We start from the raw sequence: 20,520 nt of genomic DNA, 5'->3' as shown, positions 1-20,520 counted from the left end.
ACATATACAAATACATATAAAGCTGAGGTGAGTGAAGAAAATTATTTAAATGATGTAAATACCTAAAATATATAAATATATATAAGGAAAGTTTGGGTTTAACTTAAAACTTAACCCAAACTTTCCTTATATATATTTATATATTTTAGGTATTTACATCATTTAAATAATTTTCTTCACTCACCTCAGCTTTATATGTATTTGTATATGTATATATTATATACCTTGTATATGTATATATTATATACCTTGTACATGCCTATATACTTAGTCACTTGCTCCGTTTTTAGTTAAGAACTCTAATTCTAAATCAATGTAGACAAATCTAATTCTGTTACTCTCACTTTATCTAGCAAAAACTAATTCAATTCTCAACAGGACGATTTTGATAAAAACAAAATTAACTTACATCTAGACAAGTTCTAGATTCTCACCAGAAGTGAGGCAATTCCCTTTGCCATTTACTTTACCAAACAAATGGAAACAAATTTAAAAACTATATTCTTGGTCACTTAACGACATTCACTAGTACATTACCTATTCGCACTTACATTAAGAATATCTAATGTCGAGTATCAACGTATGTAAACATGTGCATAAGAGAGGTCGTGCCCAACCTGCAGTAAAAATTACAAAATTCCATGGACTTATGTTAGTTAACCAGTGACCATAGAAAGCTTCAAAAGTGGTGGTTTCTCAGTATACTATACTTTTAGAACATAGTAATGGATGGATTCATTTTTTTTTTTAAATGAAGAAAAAAAAATAAAGAACTCGTATCACAGCAGGGAGTGCCCCACGCAGTTCATTATCATAGCCAACTGAATAGAAAAGCTGGGTAAAAAAATGTAGGCTAGCGGGGCCGGATTAAAATAAATTTCATATTAAACTGTCTCACTCATAACAAGAATCCTTGTAATAAACTTACGACTCCATTATGGTATATATTTTTATTCGTAATTTTGTTAGGAATTTGTCTATGTAAAAAAAACCTTTAGTCACAAATAAAAAAAACTATTGTTCACACAAATGCCCAATGTTTAAGTCTGTTAATAAATAATACTAAATCTCGATAAAAATTGAGATTTTGTTCAGCTAGAAGATCAAAAATAATAGATCTTTGTTGGAAAATGTAAATTTTCATTATTATTAGTAAATTTATAATGTATAAAAAAATATGAAAAGGTTTGGACATTAGGTATTATCTTCATTAGCTGTTGCATCCTTTCTTAAACGCCTCAGTCATTAAGTGACATAAATACAACCCTGGAAGAAGGATGACACTCCTTTATTAATCGACCCATTCTTTAACACTTATCTAAGGTGGTGCTAGACACTCGTAAGGCCAAAGTTCTATGTCTTGTTGCAAAATGTTTTGGGAAATTCCTTTTTGAGTTTAGTATTCGTTCGGTACTAGCCTAGTCTAGATCCTCTCACAAGGATATTTTCAATTTCGTATCCTTTAAACTAAAAAAAAATAATATATACTTGTTGATTAAGGTTTATGTCTGTTTAAAAGGATTTCGTCATCGGTTAGAAATAGATTCTTGTTTTTCTAAGAAGACATCGAGAGAAACTAAATAGAAAAAAATAACAAAAAATGTCAAGTGACGATGAAGATATTTTTAAAGTTGATCCTGAAACAGCTTGGTTGGAAGAAGAAACAATTGGTGGATTTCGCGTTTGGCACATAATGGCAATATGCCTGGCAATTCTACTAAGTATTAGTGCGTATACCTAATATGAATTACCAACGTTCCTATTCTAATAGAATGGTTTTCAATTTTAATTTAGTTATAATTGTTTGCTGTTGTATACGTTTTCGTATTCCAAGGACGAAACAGGAAATCGAGGCGGACTATCAGCGGAAACAACTAACGAAAAAGTTTCGCGAAAAATTGGCGCAAATAAAAAACTCGGAAATGGATAATATGGATTTACAAAAAGGTAACAGGTTTTAGGTTTTTAATTTTTTTTTTTTTTTTTGTATAAAGCAACGAAGCTAATCTATTGCATGAACCAAGCCCATACGTGTACATAAAAAAAAGAGGATTTAAGGATGAATAGCGTGTTTCCTTGGCAGATTATGTGCTTTCGTGTTGTATTTGATTTTTATCAGCAATGATGAAGAAAATTTAATATTTTTTAGAAGCTTTGTTTTTCGTTGTCGTGTTTATTTCATAAAAAAAAATTTGTAATTAAAACCTTTGCAAATTCACTTAGCCGCAATTTACTGACTCAAAGTACATACAAATTTTAAAAATTGTCCGTTTTAAATGGCTACCTACTTTAAATTAAATGGAGCGGGAAAAAAATAGAGGCTTAATTGATATGTAAAATTGTCCTCGCGGGAAGCATTGATTCATTTTGGCGACTAAAATATGTACCGTTATTTACTCGGAGATGTAACAAAGGAGTGTGATGCATTTTTTTTGTCAAAATATTTGAGAATTGATATAGAATTATATACCTAAGAGTGGTTTTTTTCCACCATTGTAATTCATGTTTCAAAAAGGTCAGAACCGCTTATCCAAAGTGTTTTATTGGATTTCAGAATGAGTGAATCCTTGAGTGAAACCGACCAAAACGACATTAAAATATTTGGGCTTATTCCTTAGTTAGTGTAAAAAATCACATTCTTTTCTTTCTAGGAGCTTTATTTTTTAAAAACATTTTTGGGATAACTTCATACTAGTTTTAAAGTTATGCTTATTTAAACTGTTTGTTAACATTTTTCAAAAAGATTTTTATCAAACCTAATGTTTTTGGGTTCAGTAAATCTAAAAATTGTTTTGGTTTAAGTTCCATGAGATCCGGCATCCAAAAATACACTAATGCAGTGTAATATAGTTTTAGTTATAGGCACCTAATATGACCTAAAAAACGCTAGAAGAAATTGACGAATCAATTATTTGGTCTATACCACGATTCGGTTTTTTAAAAATGGTATGGGCACATCGTTCCCTTTATTTTGACTGCAAGACTTATGTGAATTTCCATTTGCCACAAAAAATCAATTATTTTTGATCTTCCGACAATAAATACCGGGAAATACTGGTATCTCATATTTTATTTCCCAAAAGATATCAATTATTTTTGATCTGAGATCAAATTTCCCAGATCTCGATTTTTAACGAGATTAACACCTATTTTCACACACACCGCTTTATTAGAGATTTATGTGAACATTTCATCGCTTTTATGCTATCTTGTTCAATGTCCATTTTTCAAAATTTTGGGAAATCGATTTTTAAAGTTCAGAATGAAAATTTTTGTTGATATCAGAAAATTTTTGTTTTAAAATGATTTTTTTCTGGAACCCTTGACAATTTTATTTTTAAAACAACATAGAAGAAAACACAAACAAAAAAGAAACATAAAGTGAGTAATAATGAACAAAAATTATGGTTTTATGGTTTAAAGCTAAAAAGAATTTCGAGGACAATTAAGAGTCAAACACTGTTTTCTTTTGGTTCGAATTAAGATAATATGTGTTAAAATAAAAAGGCTATTTGTTTCTCAATTCAAATCTAAATTTTTTTCAAAAAGTTGACAAAAATGATACATTAATTTTATAGGAACGTTAAACATACCAGAAGTTCTTTTTCTTTAGCTTAAGTTCTTATATTGCACTATATAACATTAAATACATTTTAAAAAAAATAATAAAAAAAAAACAACAAAATAGATATGAGGGAAGTTCATACGCATAGTGAACAAAACATCAAAAAAGTGGATATTGGATTTGATAGAAATTATAAAATTCTTTTTTTTTTAAATATACTTCCATTTGTTCAATGAAACACAAAAAAGATAAAAAGGAGTTTTTTTTAACAAAATGACATGATAAACCGTTAAATAAATGTCCTAATGAACAAAAAAGTTCTCTGTAACTTGAAAACTAAAAGAGATAGAACAAAACGGTTTGCGCCAAACGAAAAAGCGTCCCAAAATTATGAAGACTGCATACTAAGGTGGGTCGTTTTTGGGTTTTTGCTATTTCTTGGATTTTTTGATTAAATTAGCACATTTTTTTTACATCTTTCCTATTTATTTTCATAAAAACATAGTTGCCAAATATATAACGCAAAATAATCAACTTTATGTGAAAATAAATATGAAAGATGTAAAAAAATGTGCTAATTTAATCAAAAAATCCAAGAAATAGCATTAAAAGGGTATAAAAGTGTTTTTTACTACTTTGGTACGTTTTGGTCTTTGTTTTAAATTTTTTAAATTTTGTTTTTCATTGAATATGAACACTTCTAAACAAATCCAAGAGCGTACATCTTTTTGACATCAATTTAGCTAAATTTCTAGCTTCTTTATATTGAAATTTCAACTATTTTGAAAAAATAAAAGTTGGAAGATTTTTCGTATTTCTCATAGTAATATGCTTCAGGGTCCCAAATTTCATGACTTTTCCACCATTTTGAAAAAATAAAAGTTGGAAGATTTTTCATATTTCTCATAGTAATATGCTTCAGTGTCCCAAATTTCATGACTTTTCGTCAAAAAATGGCCGTGTAAATGATTTTTGACTCCATAAAGCACCACTGTGCGACGAGGAGAATGATACGCAGTCAAATCCCTCTTGACCAACAGATTTTGAAATCTTTAACGAGTTCATAGCATTCACTGATTGCGTCAACTTCATTTTTACTTCAAATTTGATAAAAATAATAAATTACCAAATAGTCTAACCCATTAAAAAATATTCGTAAAAATAGGAATTTTGCCATATTTTGAAAAATTTCAAAACGTATGTGCGACCGGAAGTCTAATATAATAGCTAATATAAAGGTTGTCCAAAGCTATTTAAAAAAAAAAAAGATGATAGGGTGTTTTTTCAAACTTTAGAGCCGATGCGCCGATTGAAGATATTAACCCCTTCTTAGTCTTCACCATTCACAGATGAAAAGTTGTACGATTTGAAATTCGAAAAAAAAAACCAAAAACGACCCACCTTACTGCATACATAACTTTAGAACAAGATAGCATCCAACTGACGATTTGTTTTTGTAAATTCTTGATTAGATTTTTTATATGGAAAAATTGTTCACACACAGCTAGGAATAAAAATAAATCAATTGGCAATATCCATTTGCCACAAGAGATCAATGGATTTGATACAAAAATCTCTATTTCAAATGGAAACCGTCATTTGTTTTCTAATCGGAATACCGCGACATGAATATTTGCAAAATCGTGCAACTTGAACTCGAACTCGCGAGTCATAATGAGCCCATAATTTAAGTTTTGAAACTCTAGTGTTTGTAAAATACAAATTAATTTGGATTAAGTAACAAAAATCAAAAATCTATTAAAGCATAACCAAATAAAAATACTCCATATTTTTTCCAAGCAATAAAAAAAAAGTAATAAAATATTCTATGTTTCCATTGCTTTGTTTATTTGGTGAATCTTTAATTGTTGGCTGAAATCATCTTCGACATTATCGTCATCCCAATTGTCTTCCCAAACATTAGTTGCTTCATCGTCTTCATCCGCTGCATTAAAATCTAACAAAAAAAAAAACAAAGAAGTTCAGCAACACGTTTCAAGAATGTTTGTCATGAGAATGCCTCCTTACCTTCGGCAGGGAATTCTTCGAATTCATCGTCTTCTTCCAAAAGACCTAAATCACCTTTGGGCTTATTTTTTTCAGCAGACATATTTTAGTTTATGAAATTAAAATTTTCCTTCCAAAAATTAAAAAAAAATTAGCAATTAATTGACAAAACAGAAACTGACGTTCTAAATTTTATATCACAACACAAATGTCAAAAAACTTGAGTGAGATAAATATAGCTAGCTACATAGCTTGAAATCTTGTGAGTGTGACTGCGAGTGCAAGTCATGTCCCAAGAAGTGATGCCAAATTTAATCGAATATCTTAAGGCCTCGCTCAAATCGATACTATTTCGGTACGGGACTTGTGAAATAGCTTTCCCAACTCATCTACCACTTGGAGCGGAAACCTCAAAATGATATAGATTTTTTTTCGATTTGCCATTCAATAGGTGTTTTTTATTACCACCGGTCTTAACTGGACAAAATAAAAACGCAGTCGGGGCTAAGCAATTTACATGTTGAATGCAACAACACTTTAGCCCCTTGGGCTTACTTGTTTAGCCTTGAGAATTCTCTGGGCTTTACTTTTTCAACAGATTTAAATCTGTGCTACCAAATTAACTTGTTCGTAAATTGTTTAGAATTTGTTTAAAAACATCAAAACTGATGTTTGGAATGACAATTATTATTTTAAATATTTATTTAATAGTTAGTTAAACTTTTTTTTTTTTCAAAAACACACAAGAAACCCCAAAAGCGAAAAATACATTTATATTTTTTTGTGTCAACTGATTTCGGAACATTTAGTATGCAGTGCTGCCAATTTTTCTTGCTAAAGGGCCCAACCCATAGAATCCGTTGCGTCCGTTCCGTCGGAGTTTTTACTGACAGCTCGATAAAATACACACGTTCTTATGGGAAGCGACCCATAAGCGACGGATCGGACGGAGACGGACGAATTCGACGGAAGAAGTAGTCCAACCTTCTACTTTTTCATCCGTCGTATCCTTTGACATTGGTTGTCAACTACAATAGACCAGTTCGATTTTCTGTTTTTGAGTGCACACCGGGGAATTACAGAACTAAGAACTGTGTTCTTTTCTTCTCCGATTTTATGAAATTTGAAATTTCATTGTTTATTTGTGAAGAAATTGTAATAAAAGTAACATTTAATGATATATCTAATAACATATATCAATTAAATATCTAAATTCTGTTGCAGAGTTCAATTTTACCTTCCAAAGTCATACCTACAACTTATAATCTGTCATTAAAAATTGTTTTTAACTGAAGAGCAAGTGCCTACATGAAATCTAGTCGCACATTTTATTTTATTAAAAAAAAGAACAACGATAAATAGTTAACAATTTCTTGCATCAGAACTTTCTTAGTGCACATTCAGCGATAAAATATCGAACACACCTCGGAATTTGAAGTGAACTTTCAAAAAGTAATCCGTCATACGACGTATTCTATGGGTCGTCTCTTTCTGTCCCATCCTTCAACTTCAACGGACTGCTTGACGGAACGGACGCAACGGATTCTATGGGTTGGGGCCTTAAGCCCCGAGGCCATTTTTTCAACCAGTTAAGCCGGGTGGTAATAAAAAACACACTTAATGTAGTTTCCATAAGAAAAAAACAAAAAAGACCTCGAAAACATTTATTTTACGAATTAATTTTATATGAACGAGTATCAATGTTATGATTGTAAAATGATAATAATCATGCCTATAACCGAAGACGCAGTGATTCACTCCCCGGGAATCAACTCGATCCGCAACCGCATCAAATTTCAATCCGTGAGCTCCCCGTGATAAACTGTATTACCGCATCAAATTTCAATCCGTGAGCGAAACCACCCTAAACTGCTTACCGACATATCGCTGGCTGAGAATTATAGGGTTGTATGTTTGCAGGGTTTCCCATAAAACATACAACCTTATAATTCTCGACCAGCTATATGTCAAATGTGTTATTCTAAAACTAAATTTCAGAAAAATTGATTTTACAAAATAAAAAAAATGAAATATTTTTGTTAAAAATCCAAAAAATACTTATTAGTACAGGTAAAATAGACATTTAAAAAAAAAATTGTTAAACTCATGAAACTTCACAAAAAGTTTGCTTTTGGGATGAGAACCAAGGATAAAAAAGTTGGGTGGAAGGGTGTTTTTTCGTGGACAAGAGGGAGGGTGAAAGCATAGGGTGTTTTTTTCATGGGTTGAGTTATGTGTGAGAAAGGTATAACAGCTGACGTAAATTTTGTTAATTTTCAAACTTGATGAAAAAGTTTTGTTTCTTATAAGAACTAAGAATCTGCAGAAGTCTACAAAAATTATCTTGAGTGAAAGGGTGTTTTTTTAGAAATAATGAAATTCAGAATTATTACCACAAAAATTGGGACAAAAATGCTACACCAATGACAATTGGTACAAATGTTTCATTTATAACAGTAACCAAGAATCTAAGTCTATAAAAAATTTTTGAGTGAAAGGGTGTTTTTTTTTTGGAAATAAGCAAATTCCGTGATAAGTCCGATAAAAATAAAGGGTAATTAAAGGTACGTTTACGAATTTTATGAAAAATGTTTTCATTATACATTTTTTTCATGTGAAAGGTTTTAAGTGTAGAGAAAATATGGGTATATTGGAAAAAGTAAGTAATCGTGGTTGCACCCTACTGAAATTCAGCATTTTGTGATAAGAAACAAGAATCAAAAGCATCTATAAGAATATTATGGTTAAAAGTGTGTTTTTTTGAGTAAAAACCAAAATTATGGGCCAACCTAACCTAACCTATTCTCTGGCTTAGTTAGTAACTTGTTGCTTATTGCAAAATTAAAGAATATCGACTTCATATATTTTTTAAATTGAAATAAATGCAGGTATCCGTTCTCAGGCATCCGTATCGATTCCAATTTTAAAACTTTTACCGATATCAATCATATACATACATATGCATGTAAGAGTGGCGTCGCGTGAGATATTTAGATAGGTATGCAATTCTTGAAAATTATATACATACATACCTGCATTATGTACCTACTAATAATAATTGGGCCTAACTTTGTCTTGAGTTAAATGTCGAAAAAAATTAAGAAGGAATAAATAAAATATTTTGAAAAATGCATAGATACTTGTATATTCTTCAAACCGTTAGTTTGACAAGCAAAATCAAACAAAATAAATTTTTTATAAAAGAAATAATTGTGAAACGGATTCACAGTCACCACAAAATTATTGGGCCAAAAGTCCAAAATCGAGTTTGGGCACTGTAGTTTCAATTTAACTTTTAATTTAGCTTTTTATCGAATAACTGTTTTAAACTAGGTTTTGCGAGCCAAATAATTGATTTTATCCTATTTTCCTTACTGTACAATATTAAGTGTATTTGTAAAAATAACGGTTAATTTCTGAATGTTAAGCCTAAAAAATGTGAGCCACAATTAACCCACAAAATTAGTTTCATAGAAAAAAATAGCTTTATTTATAGGTTACCAGTCCTATTCTGCTATTCACGTGAATATCAAATCCGATTCATACATTCGATTCACTTTAACTCTACGTTGCCATTCTGCTATCCATCGGGTAAACTGCATTATCATACCTCTTTTTGACGTCCACTTAAGAAAAAATGGCGATGAAGTAAATTGAAAGGAAAAAAAAATTTTTGTTTGTATTTATTTTCATAGAAAAAAAAACAACCGATTACATGTTAAGAAATAATTAAAAATTTATGAAAAGTGGCATTTTGCTTAATTTTAACTATGGTGAATCAATTTTTACAACCAAAAGTGACAGATCCGCAACATTTTTTATGCGGATTGCAAATGTATGGAGCAAATTCATTCACGTGAATAGTGGAATACCGAACAATATTACCGATATTACCGACTAGAGTTTGGATTCCTCCCGATGAAAAGCAGAAAATAAAACTTCATCCCAGAAGGCCGTGCATTGCTTTTTTCGCACAAGCTTCGATGTAACAATCAACGATTAATGAAGAAATTTTGAAAGAAAAATTAGGAAGAATATGAATGAAGGTTGTGTGATGCCGGTTTTATGGGTTGTTTTTGTAAGCATACTTGTGCGTGTCATTAATATTGGACATTGTTTGATGAGGGTTCTTTTTCCGTTAGATCAGGGTGTGCAATGCACACCATGCACACCCTGACGAGAAACCACTGGTATGTACAGAATGCATTTATTGAAAGTTGAAATGAATTAAAGGAAGTGCAGTTAGCCTAGTTTAGTTATTCAGTTACAAAAACCTTTGAATTATTAATTAATAATTTTAATTGTTTAATTAGTTTATTTTAACAATTATCTTTTACAGCTCTTGCAAGGATCCAATCGGACTACCTATCCCATCACAATAGCAAAGAAAATCTTATGAGAGATGATACTAAATTGGCAAACACAATACAGAATCCAGTTTAAATAATAATACAATAATAGAAAATAAAGAAAGAGTATTAATGATATATAATTTTTTAATGTTATAAAAATTGTAATTTACAAAGAGAGAAAAAAAAGTTAGAATATTAAAAAATATAAAAGATAAAACACAGTATATCACAAAAAAATGTACACAACATTTTAAAATATAAACAAAAAAATTGACAATTAAAACGCACGTCTTTAAGTTCTGTTTGAATAATTTCATTTTTATTACTTTTACTTTTTGTTGCTTAAATTGGATGATTTTTTGTTTAATTTCATGGGCAGCATTGTTTTTGTTCTCTGTTTAGTTTGTTCATCTAATAATTAGTTCATAACTCTTTCAATTAAAAAAAAATCAAATACTTATTTTTGTTCATTAATATAATTAATATCTCTACAAATGTTTTATACCGATTTTACTTGACAGGAGAGTTACAACGTTTCGAAATACTTGTTAGATTAAATTTATTCATTTTGTTTTTTTTTTTCTATTAAATTTTCATTTACTTTCGTTTTTTTTTTCTTTTCTTTAATTATTTAATAATTATTAATACATTAATATATAATATAAAACAACTAGACAATGTCCATTAATCATTCTTTCCGAATAAATGTCCTCCCCCTAAAAATAAATTTCAAATTATGTTTTATTCAAGACAAAAAAATTAATAAAATATAAATTAAACTTACGTAATAGTTTTCTTTTCTGTGGGTTTCGTCTCCGGTCGAGCGCGATTTAGTACTTTAAGGAAATCTGAAGTTTTAGCTCGCATCCTCGAATGAATGTAGGCTTTTGAACACTAAAAATTATGGATAAACTTCCTTATATTCGATTTTATGAAAACTATTAGAGATTTACCTTAATGTGATAATGCAAGTAGTCACGGAACATATGGATTAAATTAATAGTGTTGTCTCTAGTCTCCTTGTTTGTGTGGCGGGGAAATAAAACTAAAATAGGAAAAAGAAATAATAATAATGGAAGAATTTTACAATGTAATGTGCACAATTTTTTTTTATCTACAAAATTATAATACAAATTATGAGGGTAGAAAAAAATATTATATGGAATCTTTGAAAAATAGCTTAACAAACAAAAATATTGTTGAATGTTCTTTAAAAGTTATACAAAATTGAACATTGGGCGGTTCTTATTAATGATGACGACTATCGAATAAAAGCTATCGGATTATTTTATAGTTGCAAAATATTCATTCATTCGATAATTCTAGGCAGTTTATTATTTATTCATTCACTTTGTAACTATTTTCATGTGAACAGTTTTTTTTGTTGGATAGTTTCGTTCGAATAATTTTTTCATTCAGCAACTGCTTTCATTTTTGATGGAAATGGCATCTTCGAAAAAAACAAACAAAATTCTTTGGGTGTCGAAATAAGAGGATGAATAAATTTATTCGATATTTTAAATCATCCACTAATTCACTTACGAACTATAGAAACATACAAATTATTCCCATCCTTGGTTCTAATAAATGTTAACCACGATTACGTCTTGAGTGATCCATTCGCTATTAAATCATGCTATTAAAAAGTTAAATGATAAGGTGCGAATTCATTAAATGTGTTTTTAGCGATAAACTAGTCAATACGCTTCGAAAATGGACCTACTGAATTCTAATGTCGCCATCTGAGAGCGTTGTCGTGACCAACATTTACATAAAATAATTTTTAACAGGCAAAAAATTGTGAACATTATTCAAATAACTCAAAATGGTAAACTATCGTCTTGATTGAAAGATGCCTCTGAAATCATGGACCAAGAGTTGGTGGCTCCTGTCATAAATGAATGGAAGATGAAGTAAATGGTGTCATAAACTAGATTCTGCTCACAACTTATACTTGGTCTCAACGTGATTAACCGCGAGTGCAACTTAAGGTGACCAAATGATTTGTTTAACTGGGCACAGCTACGACAAATCAATTCAGCGTAGAAATCAACTTAAAAAGCAGTGAAGGAATAAGGACCTATCGTGAAGTACCATAGAAGGTTCAAGACCTCATCTTGGACAATGTGGGCTATTGAAGGAGTGTTTGACTTTTAATTTTTGTGTGCATTTATTTTACAGGTTTGACTTAAGTAAACTGTGATTGCCAAATCGGTTATAATTTTTTATCCAGAGTTTTAATGAACAATTAAGTATTCCCATTGGCTCTTAAGGAGCATTTGTGGCATAGCAGGTAAACATAATTAACCTTGAACATCATAAATCATGTTCTATTTCATAAATTTATAAAATTTTTGGTACATACAAAATAATATAAGAAATAAGTTAGTTAAGTTACTTACCAAACGTAACATAACCAATATTATCGCCAACTTTAGCATCAGAATTTGCCAGCTCTAATGGCGGTTCTCGATGAGAGAATAATACTTGCGGCGCTGTATGCGATGCACGGCGACCTTCTCTCAATTCTTGCATAAAAACTTTACCTATAACTACATCATCTTCATCACGAAATATAGTACTAAAAACAACTGTCACTCGATCGGGCTTTGCCTCAACATATCTTTGAGAGAAGAAGAAATAAAATAAAACATGCAAATATTACCATCGTTTTTTAACATAATCATATAAAAAAAATATCTTACAATGTTTCATCGGTACGATAATTGATAACTGCTCGTTTTTGGCCTTCTTCGCCCGCTTCTTGAAAATCAAAATATTTTTCAAAAACAGATGCAAAACAGTTTCTTTTTAAAAGTCCAATTTTATGAGCAGTTGCTTCCCAGTCTGATGGTATATTATCTAAATTAATAAGTACTGAGACGTTGTAACCTGAAAAGGTTCAAATTATTAATTTATTTTATGACAAAAATAAAATTAAAATAAATTTGTATTTACCTTCCTCAGTGTCTGTGAGCAAACTTCCATATTCTCTCTTCAAGAGTTCATCAGCTCCATGTTCTTGCAATTGCTTGTAGAATTTTAATGCTATGCTTGTCTGAATAGGAAACAAAGTAAAGTGATATTTTGTTTTACTTGAGGTGTCTCTTCTTTATTATTTCAAACTTACTCTAACTTTCGTCTTATCGCCATTCACATTTGATATGTGAAATAACACTCCATCAAAATCTGCTATTGTGACGTCAATTGACTCGGCTTTTAAGCTACATTTTTTTAAATAACAAAATAAATATTGAATAGAATTATATTTTTTATTTTTCAAAAAAAAATGGCATTTTCCGACTTTTTTATAGAATAAACAAACACACAAAAATACACACAAGAATTTTAAAAATAAGATAAAAGGGTCTAACTACAAAAGTACAGAGCTGTATGTTACTTTTAACCAGTGAAAGCTATCCAGTATTACTTTCAAAACTTTTAGATCACATAATTCTTTAATAAAAAAAGTTTTTAAACTTTTTCCTCCGATAGATCGCTTGATACAGCTTTTTCATATATATATCTTTTTTATCTGAAGAGATGTAAATTGTCGAAAATGTAGGATTTTTGCAATGCTGAGATCGGAAACCCCAAAGAACGAACAAATGTCTAAGGACCATTTACTTATTCAGATCATAAATATGTATCATAACTAAGTTGAACCAAGAAGTTTAACATTACAAGAATCAAACCTAAAATTTAAACACTTTAGGAAAACAATAGTTGTTGGTATGAAGTATGAAGATTTTCTGTAATATTAGAATCTTAATTTATTTTTAATGAAGATTTCATACACACAAAATTACAAGATTTTAAAATTAATGACAAAACCAAATATTAGTTCAATATTTCGAGGAAAAATTTGAAAATATTGATTTTCTATTAAAAAAGTAAAACAGCCTGCATTATTTGTTCTAATTTCGTGTCCATGGAATTACCCGAATGACCTGACAATAGGTTACTCCAGGTTCAGTTTTTTGTTGTTTATTTTATATAGAAAAATGAGACACACAAAATAATCCATTCTTATTAATGTTCCCTACAAGAGGGTAAATTTGGAGTATTATTATACTCCTGAAAACGGTTTAAGTAAAAATAGGTTGGAACAGATTCGTAACACATTTATCGTCAACGTTATTAGCCCTGTTCTATTAGAGGTGGAAATAGCAGTAAATGAATTAGAAACTAGATCATCTACTAAAGAGTAGTTTAGCACCCCATAGGAACGGGGCTATTTGCTCACATATATGTATAAGTGCCGGGCTACACGGTGATTTTTCAATCACCTAACCAGTCAGCTTGTAGGCAAGAGGGGTGAGGATTTTTCTCATTTTGACGTTTGTTCCTAGAAAATGTAAGTTACAAAGTGATTGGGCACAACACTGTGTAGCAAGGCACTAAGTTAGAATTTTGTTTGTAATTTTAAATGTTCTTACAAAGTTTGTACGCCTTTTTTTTTTAATATAATACCTACTATTTTGTGTAATTTTATGTCTTTAATTCGTTAATCGCAAGTTGTAAGCATTTATTAGTTGATATGGCTGTTCTTCACCAACATTAGTGTGGTCCACATTATAAGGCAAAAAAACAAAACATATAAATCTTAACGTCCCCACCTGTTTTATTCTTAAACACATCAATACCACCATATATGCTGAAAGTTTTAGCCCTCTTAAGTCTTTAGTCGTGGGAAGAGGGCGGTCATCAGCTTTGAAATATCAGATATTGTAGCGCTTATTATCTGATGGTATCGTTATAGAATTTGCCTTCGAGTTGTAATTTTTATTAAAATTGATAAGGCTACAAGTTCCCGACAACCGAGTAATAAATCTCATCTTTTTTCACGTCGAAAAACTCATTCATTTTTTTTTTTGTTTTTGACAACAAAAAAAAAAAATTACACACGAATTCCAATAAACAAAACAAATCTGTATAATATCCACTAACCAACGGTTTTTTTTTATAAACGAGAAAGGTATAGCATGAAAAAGTATACTAAATCCCAATTAACTTCACCAGATAAATGGAAAAAAAGTTAATTTTGTAGATACCTACCTAGAACAGCACCAAAGCAAAAACTTTGAGCTTGTTGAGTTCCACCTCAGCTAAAAAGCTGATATTTTACGTGTTTAATACAAAATATATATGTAACAAGTTTTTAGGTGGGGACAGGAAAAAATAAAATCTAAAAAAATGGACCATTTTGATTTTTTGAGTAAACATAAGATCATCTAGGACCAAGTTTTGTTGAACGCCTAACCAACTCAAACGAGCAAAGATGTTTTAATATCGATTCGATTCGACTCCAAAACAAAGCAATGAGAAATACTTTGCTTTGTTTTGGAGTTTCTTTAGTCTATGTTATGTATCGTTTACTTATCAAAAAAAGGACAGATGAAAATTATTCAAAAATTCCATTCTCAAGCCAAAAGAATTGCAGTTCCCGGGAGTTTCAGCTAAAAGATTTTCAGTACCTTTCTCCTCTCGTATTCTTGCATTCATATCACGGTTTTAGTTTTTCTTGGTAGCAAGCATCTCGTGAAGTTTTTCAAAATTTTGTATCCCAGGATGTACAGTTTATATACAGTGGTGGTCATATTTTTAAGGACTGTGAAGGTTTTTAAATGTCTTAGCTTTCTAAAATTAAATTGTACTAAAATTAAATAAATTTATACTCTATTTTCAAAAAGGCATTGTAGAGGTCATCAGATATTAAAAATATATGTATTTCAACTCTTAGGTTATCTTAATGTAACGAGCAGCTTAAGTGGTCCAAACGCAAGAGCAAATGTTCACTTGAGTAAAATTTTTACTTGAGTGACGACGTGGACAAATTTATAGAGACACTGATTTAGTTCTTTGGAAAATGATGGAAATTGTTGCTAGTTTATGAATATTTCTGTTTTTAATACTTTATATGTGCTTAGTATAATATAATATCAATTTTTTTAGTAAGAACAAATAGTTCAGTCAATGGGGAAAAATCCGTAAAAAGTTGTGACGTCAGCTAAGTTTGGATGCAGTATTGAAAGGGGGTTTATCCTGAGCATAAATTTCAGTTTGCGTATTGGTTGGTCTTGTGAGGCGTCCGCCATTTTGAAAAACGCATTAGTTTCAATATCCTGAGAACGGCTGGTCGGACAAAAAATAAGCAATGACTTTTTAAATTGGAAATATAATTATCTTTCTTTCTTTACTTCATCATTTTTCTCATTTCGTTTTCATTTATTTCCCACTTAATTTTAAGGGTTGTTTAAAATATTTAAAATATCAAAAAATGCACCATTAGCGGTACTGTAACTCTGAAAGTATAAGTCCTAGAGAAAAATGATGTGCTAAAAAAAGAAAGATAATTATATTTCCAATCTAAAAAATCCCTGCAAATTTTCTGTCCGACAAGTCGTTTTCGAGATATTGAGACTAATGCGTTTTTCAAAATGGCGGACACCCCATAATACCAATCAATACGCTAACTGAAATTTATACTCAGGATAAACCCCTCTTCAATACTGCATCCAAACTTAGCTGACGTCAACGCTGTGTGAAATCTTTGCCATATGCTTAAATCATTATCCTTTCGTAATATCCATCTAAAATGCATATTATTCTTGGTATACTGCAACAAGACAGTTAGCTATAATATGCCACCGACCTAAGATTTTGCAGCCATTGAATGTTTTATAAAAAAAATGGACCTTTTCCAGCAAAGAAAAATGCGTTCCTCTTTTTAAGGGAAATATAACTAGATTTCCACAAAAAAATAAACGGATAACGGTAGTTTATTTTGAGATAAATTACATATTTCCCATATCTAATTTAACTCTTCTTAACTCAGAGCCAATTTAAAAAAAAAAACTGATTTCTATAAAAAATAGCACTTTCATAAAACTTAGATGGTACTGAAAAACTTATACTGTCCTTAAAATTATGACCACCGCTGTACGTGGACAGTAATCAAAAACTTTTTTATCGAATTTCATACTCTCAGACTAAATTAACGGCAGCTGAGATGAAAATATTCTTTATGCAGGAATGATCAAATTAGAATTACGAAGATTCGAGGAAGCCTGAACGTGAAAAATACAATCTTTCAAGAAATAAAACACAACCAAATCAGCTTAAAACCGAGTCAAAATAGAATTATCATACCGCGAACTAGATAGAAAGGTAGGCTTAAAAACTCCTGATACAAGAAAATGCAAAAACACCGGCATTCAATTGATTCAATTGGATCAAATCCGGGAGGCTAAGCACCGATTTCTGAATTCAAGTTAAAGCAAGAAGCTGATAAATAAATTTCCTATACCCCAAACTCATTCAACTTCTCTGCTGGAGCTATGCAACATAAAACTCATGGTTAATTTTGATTCGAAATCAGTGAAAATTATGCAAAAAAAATAATTTTTAAATACATAATCATTATGTTAAATGCATAAAATTGCAAACAAACTAGGTATTACAAACAAACAAAAAAATGAAACACATTATAAATTATACACAGCCCCTCTCAATTGTTAATGAATTTTTTCTTCCAACAAAAAATTTGCACTTCTCACGGCTGGTTGATTTCTACAAGAATGTCATTTCTCTAGAGCTACATTTTTGCAACAACATAATTATTTATGTGTGAAGATCTAAATTCAATAAGAAGCAAAAAATATTTTTCAAAGAGTAGCCACACCTATCCATGAAGTTTCAATAAAAAAAAAAAAATACAAAAATGGTTTGTTATCGAAAACTCGTTAAGCATTTATTAGTCACCAAATAAGGCGATACGTTTGTTACTTTGTGATTATTATTAACTCAAAACTTAATGTCTTATCAAAGGTTCCTCCTCTTCAACAAAAAATTTACTCTTATCTTCAAAATTTTTTTTATAAAAATGGGGTTCTCTGTTCATAGAGTTACTTTTTTCCTAAAATTTAAAATTTTTATTAAAAGTGCATGTGACCTCATCAATTTGACAATAAGTGAATAGTTTATTGAATGCGTCTCTTAAGCCCCCTCTTTATCATAACTTTGCAGAATGAATAATCCATTTGAATGAATGGGGTGCTTGCAAATTATTATGACAACGATATGACAATGATGAGAGAGGGGCTCCTCTTTTACTTAACAATAAAAATGATTCCCCAGACAGCCAGAAATTAATTTAAAGGAAACGCCACATTATCATAATAAAAAATAAATTATTAAAGTGAAACTTTTCGCACGCATTTGAACAAGAAAAAAATAATATACTTTTAATAGAAATTGACACAAATCAATTAGAATTTTAGGTCAAAAATTTCTATGAAGACGGCGTCCGTATGTAAGGTTAGGTATTGAATTTTTCATTCATCTCATTTTTTTTTTCAATTTTTTTTTTTCTACTCACCCAGCAAGTGCATTTCGGAATTTGACTAATAAAGTTTCTTCGACAATCCGATTATTGATTTCCAACAAGATCATGATGGTTCAGTTATTTTTGGTCTTATTATGAATAATAGTTTGATTTAAAACTTTGGAGTTTGGAAATAAAAAAATAAAATGACAAATCTTTCTTTTTTTTGCTTTTGATTTGCCGTGGCCGAGTGCTGGGCGATTATCTTTGCACTAGTGTTGATGTTGGAGGCGATTGGTTGCGTTCTAGTGCGACTGCGAAATGATGACTGGATTGGTGTTAAAAAAAAAAACTGACTGTGGGACAACGTATGTGAACGCAAAAATATTACTATGCAAAATTCCACCACTTGAATTTTTGTATTTTAAACAAAATTTTTCACAATATTTGTTTAATGTAAATGCATTTTATTTAGCAAATAATTTTAAATGACTAGGATTTTCCACTTTATTAATGGTGAAGTAAATATTTTGTATCAATAAAACGTAAATGGAGAGAAATTTATCCACCGCTGCTGGGAAGATTTTATATTTTTTTTTGTGTAAAAATTTTTTTGACAATGCGTTGGGAATTTTCAACGCATTTGTTTGAAGCGAAGTTTGTTGGGGTACGTTTTTTGTTTTCTCATGTTGGCGAAATTGGGATTGGTGATTGGTGTTTTTTTTAGGGATTTGATTACACTTGATATAAATTAAATTGAATTAAAGCCTGGTCGATAACTTGTATGGGAATTTTATCTCAGCTAAAATTTAGCGCGAGCAGCGTACCAGGCTTTAAGGGCCAATTCTTTTAACAGTGGGTTAGGGCTAGGCACGCAGATCGAGCTAAATTTTAACCGAGTTAAAACTCCCATAGTTATCGATAGTTTGTATGGGATAGTTTTGGATCGGCTTTAATTTTTTGATAATTTTTATGGGAGCTAAAATTTGTTTCGAGCTGCGTACTAGGCTTAAAGCCTGGTACGTAGATCGAGCTAAATTTTAGCTCCCATACAAATTATCGAAAATTTTTAGCCGAGTAAAATGAATCCCATACAAATATAGTAGGTATATACTAGGCTTAAATATTGAATTATTCTTCTAAAGCCTGGTACGCTGCTCGCGCTAAATTTTAGCTGAGATAATTTTCCCATACAAGTTATCGATAACTTGTATGGGATCCTTTTTATCTCGGCTAAAAATTTTCGATAATTTGTATGGGAGCTAAAATTTAGCTCGAGCAGCGTACCAGGCTTAAACCATAATGAAGGGATTCATGATAACTAAATCACAACAAAAACATTACTGTTAAAAAAGAGCCAAGTTCTCCTATGTTGAAATTATGCTGGCACAAAAAGTATTGAGATGTAAAAGTGTACCAAGTTCTAAAGTTTGGGTTCAAATTCGTATCAATAAAATCTTAATTGTTCTCTTGACAATTTTTCTTTTAATTACCGATTTTTAAAGTTATTTAAAAAATTGGAATTCTTGCACCCATAACATTCGTTTGGGTCATGTTTTTGGGGATTTGTCCACATCATTGGGACACCAAACGGCAAACAATTCGACTTACCAACAATCCAACATTGCAAATTCGAAATGCATGTCGTACAGATGAACGACGGTGCCCAATTAACATCATGAAAAACCTCAAGGCCAAAATAGCTTCGATACCACTCATCGTAGTTGTTACCTTTAATGGTCCGCTTAGTGACGCAAAATTTTCCGCAAACATAGCAAAAATTATTTATTTTGCAACAAGATGACGATGAACCGCTCATTTCAAAGATTTAAAAAAATACCAATTTGATGAAAACTGTAAAACAATTTATTTGTTCCAATTTGTATATAAAAAAATATTTCTAATAAAAAAAATTTTAACAAGTGTTACCTTAAGGTTGGTCTGTTCCCAAATGAAAGAGATTACAGAAATGAGCAATGTAAATCAATTCTTTAATGACCTTGGTAATTGAAACTGTGCTTTATTTACATAGATTAAATTTAGTGAAGAGAGTGAAAATACCGCTAAAGCCTGGTACGCTGCTCGCGCTAAACTTTAGCTCCCATACAAATTATCGAAAAATTTTATCTGAGCTAAAATGGATCCCATACAACTTATCGATAACTTGTATGGGAATTTTATCTCAGCTAAAATTTAGCGCGAGCAGCGTACCAGGCTTAAGTGGGTACATAGATTTGCAACCGAGAGTATGAAAACTTCAAAGAGCCTAT

The 20,520-nt window shown here is 30.6% G+C and overlaps 2 protein-coding genes across 2 annotated transcripts; one reads left to right on the top strand and one right to left on the bottom strand.

Moving 5' to 3' along the window:
- The first annotated feature begins 1,394 nt into the window (after positions 1-1,394).
- Positions 1,395-10,346, top strand: LOC129920884 (transmembrane inner ear expressed protein). The gene is made up of 3 exons (XM_056002377.1): positions 1,395-1,727; positions 1,795-1,947; positions 9,912-10,346. Exons 1-3 carry the CDS (start codon positions 1,601-1,603, stop codon positions 10,013-10,015), a joined length of 384 nt encoding a protein of 127 aa, XP_055858352.1. The 5' UTR covers positions 1,395-1,600; the 3' UTR covers positions 10,016-10,346.
- Positions 10,347-10,490: 144 nt separating this feature from the next.
- Positions 10,491-18,848, bottom strand: LOC129920882 (actin-related protein 2/3 complex subunit 2). The gene is made up of 9 exons (XM_056002376.1): positions 18,642-18,848; positions 18,305-18,428; positions 13,055-13,148; positions 12,883-12,982; positions 12,630-12,816; positions 12,327-12,547; positions 10,878-10,969; positions 10,709-10,818; positions 10,491-10,640 (listed from the first exon to the last, which is right to left on the bottom strand). The coding sequence occupies exons 2-9, from the start codon at positions 18,376-18,378 to the stop codon at positions 10,613-10,615; spliced, it is 906 nt and encodes a 301-aa protein (XP_055858351.1). The 5' UTR covers positions 18,379-18,428; positions 18,642-18,848; the 3' UTR covers positions 10,491-10,612.
- Positions 18,849-20,520: the final 1,672 nt, after the last annotated feature.

The sequence above is a fragment of the Episyrphus balteatus genome, chromosome 1, assembly GCF_945859705.1.
Source record: "Episyrphus balteatus chromosome 1, idEpiBalt1.1, whole genome shotgun sequence".
In the NCBI taxonomy this organism is placed as follows: Eukaryota; Metazoa; Arthropoda; class Insecta; order Diptera; family Syrphidae; genus Episyrphus; species Episyrphus balteatus.
This window is presented reverse-complemented; position numbering and strand designations above follow the sequence as displayed.

Excerpts from the sequence above, each read along its gene's own strand:
- LOC129920882 (XM_056002376.1), bottom strand. The coding sequence starts at position 18,378 with ATGATCTTGTTGGAAATCAATAATCGGATTGTCGAAGAAACTTTATTA. Across the intron at positions 12,817-12,882 it reads GCTCACAGACACTGAGGAAG|GTTACAACGTCTCAGTACTT; the intron begins GTAAATACAAAT and ends GAACCTTTTCAG. Across the intron at positions 10,819-10,877 it reads ACTTGCATTATCACATTAAG|TGTTCAAAAGCCTACATTCA; the intron begins GTAAATCTCTAA and ends CATAATTTTTAG.
- LOC129920884 (XM_056002377.1), top strand. The coding sequence starts at position 1,601 with ATGTCAAGTGACGATGAAGATATTTTTAAAGTTGATCCTGAAACAGCT. Across the intron at positions 1,728-1,794 it reads GGCAATTCTACTAAGTATTA|TTATAATTGTTTGCTGTTGT; the intron begins GTGCGTATACCT and ends ATTTTAATTTAG. Across the intron at positions 1,948-9,911 it reads TAATATGGATTTACAAAAAG|CTCTTGCAAGGATCCAATCG; the intron begins GTAACAGGTTTT and ends TATCTTTTACAG.